This window comes from Lynx rufus, unplaced genomic scaffold (assembly GCF_022079265.1).
Source record: "Lynx rufus isolate CCGP_SWC_20201006 ecotype Redwood Valley unplaced genomic scaffold, mLynRuf1.p SCAF_6, whole genome shotgun sequence".
NCBI lineage: Eukaryota > Metazoa > Chordata > Mammalia > Carnivora > Felidae > Lynx > Lynx rufus.
In genome coordinates, this window is record NW_025814878.1 from 119,515,039 (window position 1) to 119,519,533 (window position 4,495).

At 54.0% G+C, this 4,495-nt stretch overlaps 1 protein-coding gene across 1 annotated transcript; it reads left to right on the plus strand.

Moving 5' to 3' along the window:
* The first annotated feature begins 270 nt into the window (after positions 1–270).
* FOXC1 (forkhead box C1) lies at positions 271–2,070 on the plus strand. Its single transcript, XM_047103101.1, has one exon. It carries the CDS (start codon positions 271–273, stop codon positions 1,927–1,929), a length of 1,659 nt encoding a protein of 552 aa, XP_046959057.1. The 3' UTR covers positions 1,930–2,070.
* The last annotated feature ends 2,425 nt before the right edge of the window (positions 2,071–4,495 follow it).

Here is a 4,495-nt window from a genome sequence, read left to right on the forward strand (position 1 = left end):
CCGTTTGCCGCGTTCTCGTCCGGCCCTCTCCCCTAGCACCGACCCCGAAGTGGCCCGGGGCGCCCCAGGAGCACGAGAGAGCCCAGGGAGAGGCCGTGCGCGGCCGGCGGCTCCTGGAGGCGGCGGCGGCGGCCAAGCCGGACTCAGCGCGGCGGCCCGGCACCAGCTCTGTGGGGCCCGGACTCGGACTGGGCAGCCGGCTTGGCGTGGCCGGCCTAGGGAGGGTGGGGGGCGGCGGGAGGCGCGGGGCGGCGGCGGCGAGCGGGGGCCATGCAGGCGCGCTACTCCGTGTCCAGCCCCAACTCCCTGGGAGTGGTGCCCTACCTCGGCGGAGAGCAGAGCTACTACCGCGCTGCGGCCGCGGCGGCGGGGGGCGGCTACACCGCCATGCCGGCCCCCATGAGCGTGTACTCGCACCCGGCGCACGCCGAGCAGTACCCGGGCGGCATGGCCCGCGCCTACGGGCCCTACACGCCGCAGCCGCAGCCCAAGGACATGGTGAAGCCTCCCTACAGCTACATCGCGCTCATCACCATGGCCATCCAGAACGCCCCCGACAAGAAGATAACTCTCAATGGCATCTATCAGTTCATCATGGACCGCTTCCCTTTCTATCGGGACAATAAACAAGGCTGGCAGAACAGCATCCGCCACAACCTCTCGCTGAACGAGTGCTTCGTCAAGGTGCCCCGAGACGACAAAAAACCGGGCAAGGGCAGCTACTGGACGCTGGACCCGGACTCGTACAACATGTTCGAGAACGGCAGCTTCCTGCGGCGGCGGCGGCGCTTCAAGAAGAAGGACGCAGTGAAGGACAAGGAGGAGAAAGACCGGCTGCACCTCAAGGAGCCGCCGCCGCCGCAGCCCGGCCGCCAGCCCCCGCCCGCGCCGCCGGAGCAGGCCGACGGCGCCGCGCCCGGACCGCAGCCGCCGCCGGTGCGCATTCAGGACATCAAAACCGAGAACGGTACGTGCCCCTCGCCGCCCCAGCCCTTGTCCCCGGCTGCCGCCCTGGGCAGCGGCAGCGCCGCCGCGGTGCCCAAAATCGAAAGCCCCGACAGCAGTAGCAGCAGCCTGTCGAGTGGGAGCAGTCCCCCGGGCAGCCTGCCTTCGGCGCGGCCGCTGAGCCTGGACGGCGCGGAGCCCGCGCAGCCGCCGCCACCCACCCAGCCAGCGCCGCCGCCGCCGCACCACAGCCAGGGCTTCAGCGTGGACAACATCATGACGTCGCTGCGGGGGTCGCCGCAGGGCGCGGCCACGGAGCTCAGCTCTGGCCTCCTGGCCTCGGCGGCCGGGTCCTCGCGCTCGGGCATCGCACCCCCGCTGGCGCTCGGCGCCTACTCGCCTGGCCAGAGCTCCCTCTACAGCTCCCCCTGCAGCCAGAGTTCCAGCGCCGGCAGCTCGGGAGGGGGCAGCGGCGGAGGGGGCGGCGGCGGTGGCGGCGCGGCGGGCGCCGGGACCTACCACTGCAACCTGCAGGCCATGAGCCTGTACGCGGCCGGAGAGCGCGGCGGCCACTTGCAGGGCGCACCGGGGAGCACCGGCGGCTCCGCGGTGGACGACCCCCTCCCCGACTACTCTCTGCCCCCAGTCACCAGCAGCAGCTCCTCGTCCCTGAGTCACGGCGGCGGCGGCCAGGAAACCGGCCACCACCCTGCGGCCCACCAAGGCCGCCTCACCTCGTGGTACCTGAACCAGGCGGGCGGAGACCTGGGCCACTTGGCGAGTGCGGCGGCGGCGGCAGCCGCCGCGGGCTACCCGGGCCAGCAGCAGAACTTCCACTCTGTGCGAGAGATGTTCGAGTCACAGAGGATCGGCTTGAACAACTCTCCAGTGAACGGGAATAGTAGCTGTCAGATGGCCTTCCCTTCCAGCCAGTCTCTGTACCGCACGTCCGGGGCTTTCGTCTACGACTGTAGTAAGTTTTGACACTCCCTGTTCCCCCCTCAAAATCGAAATGAATCGAACCCCAAAGCAGGAACAGCCAAAAGAACCATCAATGCAAAATCGAAACCAAAAAAAAAAAAAAAAAAGAAAAGAAAAGAAAAGAAAGAAAAAAAGAAAAAAAAAGAAAAGAAAAAAAAAGAAAGAAAAAGAAAAAAAGAAAAAAATTCCAATTTAAAAACAAACTTGAAAAACATTCACCAAACGAGTGAACAGAATCCCTCCAAAACTTCAACTCAACCAGCACAAAGAAAACTATTTTCTTAAAAGATTCAGAGCCACCTTCACTTTGCCTTTTCTAAATAAACAAAACGGTAAACTATTTTGTACAGAGACAGCAAAATCATGGTTTATTAAAGGACAGTGTTACTCCAGATAACACGTAAGTTTCTTCTTGCTTTTCAGAGATCACGCTTTCCTCCTTTCTCTTCCATTCCCCTGCCCTTCTCTTTCCTTCACCTCTCACTTGTAAGATATTATTTTATCCTATGTTGAAAGGAGGGGGAAAGTCCCCATATATGAAAATCTCTTTCTTTTTATTCATGGACTTGTTTTAAAATGTAAATTGCAATATAGTAATTTATTTTTAATTTGTAGTTGGATGTCGTGGACCAAACGCCAGAAAGTATTTCCAAAACCTGACGTTAAATTGCCTGAAACTTTAAATTGTGCTTTTTTTTTCATTATAAAAAGGGAAACTGTATTAATCTTATTCTATCATCTTTTTTTCTTTTTGTTGAACATATTCATTGTTTGTTTATTAATAAATTACCATTCAGTTTGAATGAGATCTATATGTCTGGATACTTTAATACAGCCTTAATTATTATAAGAAAAAAGATTTCAGATTAAAACACTAGAAATTACCTATTCTCCTCCTAAATATCTTCAAAATGGAGAAGCCCTGTGACTATTCCTTGTCAAATTTCACATAAAAGTCTCTTTTTGTTTAGATTTTTTTCTTCTTGCAGCATCTTCTGCAAAATGTACTATATAGTCAGCTTGCTTTGTGGCTAGTCAAAAGATACTTTCCTAAACAGATCTGAGTTGGCATATACGAAAATATATTTTTTCAGTAAGGACAGAACATGGTCTGGAAATTTTAAGCCCATGAATCAGCAGCGTTATTACCACAGTGATACCTGTGTGTAGAGATATATACAGATGACTATTTGGCTTGTGCATCATATAAAAAATCATGATGTGTGTTATACATCCCTGTGAGCCAAATGCTGGATAGATATTTCTCCTATTAATTTCACTCCTTTGTAAGAAGAAAAATAAACCCGTTTATAAATGTATATAACTCATCCACATTTACAATCCTTCATGCGTTACAAAGAAGGGTTGATTTAAAAATATATATGTACTGTGGGTTGGAAAGGGATATTTAATCTTTGGGAAACTATTTTAGAAGATGTGTTTGTAGAACAATTATTTTTTGAAAAAGATTTAAAGCAATAAGAAGGAAGGAGAGAAGAGCAGAACATTTTAGTCTAGGGTGGTTTCTTTTCAATCCATTTTTTCTTGTCAATTTACAGTTAAACCTAGGGGGCAATCCAGATTGGCCCTCCCCCTTTGTAAATAACCCAGGAAATGTAATAAATTCATTATCTTAGGGTGATCTGCCCTGTCAATCAGACTTTGGAGAGATGGCGATTTGATTACAGACATTCAGGGCCTTTCAGTTTGTTTTCGAGATAATACAGTTTCCTGCTATCTGCCGCTCCTATCTAGAGGCAACACTTAGCAGTAATTGCTATTGCTTGTTGTCAAAATTTGATCATTGTTAAAGGATTGCTGCAAATAAATACACTCTAATTTCAGTCAAAAACTGCTTTACGTGGCCTCTGATTTGCTGGGTCTCCTCCCTCAGAGTCGTAACCTAATAGCTAGAGAAGATTGCAGCGGCCCAGGGCGCGGGTGTCTCTCCGGGTCAGGCCGGCTGGGACTCGCTTTACTGCTGCGTTTAACTCCCGGCTCGGCTGTCTCGGCCCTAGGCTCTGGAGCTGCCTCGGGTTACCCCTTGCGGCTGGGTGGTGAAGGGAAAGAATCCATTGACAGATCTCATAGTTTGTGCGTTGGTCCACTTTTGGGAGACGAGTTGGAGCCAGGATTTGCCAACAAAGCGTCCGGTGGCTGGAGCTGGGTTGTCTAGGCCCGGATGGCAGGCGGCAGCAGGTGACCCACGGAATGGCCCTGTCCTTTCGGACTGGTGGCGAATCCCAAGGCCCAGCAGCTCCGGCAGCCAGAGACGTTACATTTCTCGACTTGCCTGGTTTCAACCTTTTGGACTGGGGACATGGCCCACCCGACTGTGGCCCACCCGAGGCTTTCCTGCTGGGGCGTTTCTTCGCGGCCCTGGTCCTGCCGAGTAGCTCCTGGCCCAACGCCGGCCTCCGGGACGCCGCTCCCGGACGGGAACGCTCTGCAGCTAATTAGCTGTAATTACCCGCCGCGGCCTGGGCCCGGCTTCTGTTTGTTTGGAGCTCCTTCCTCCCGCCCCCCACCCCCTCACGCCTACCCTCGCCCCGCCGTCTCCCCTCCCCGG

What these genes read in the sequence shown, in the direction of transcription:
- FOXC1 (XM_047103101.1), top strand. Translation starts at nt 271, where the DNA reads ATGCAGGCGCGCTACTCCGTGTCCAGCCCCAACTCCCTGGGAGTGGTG.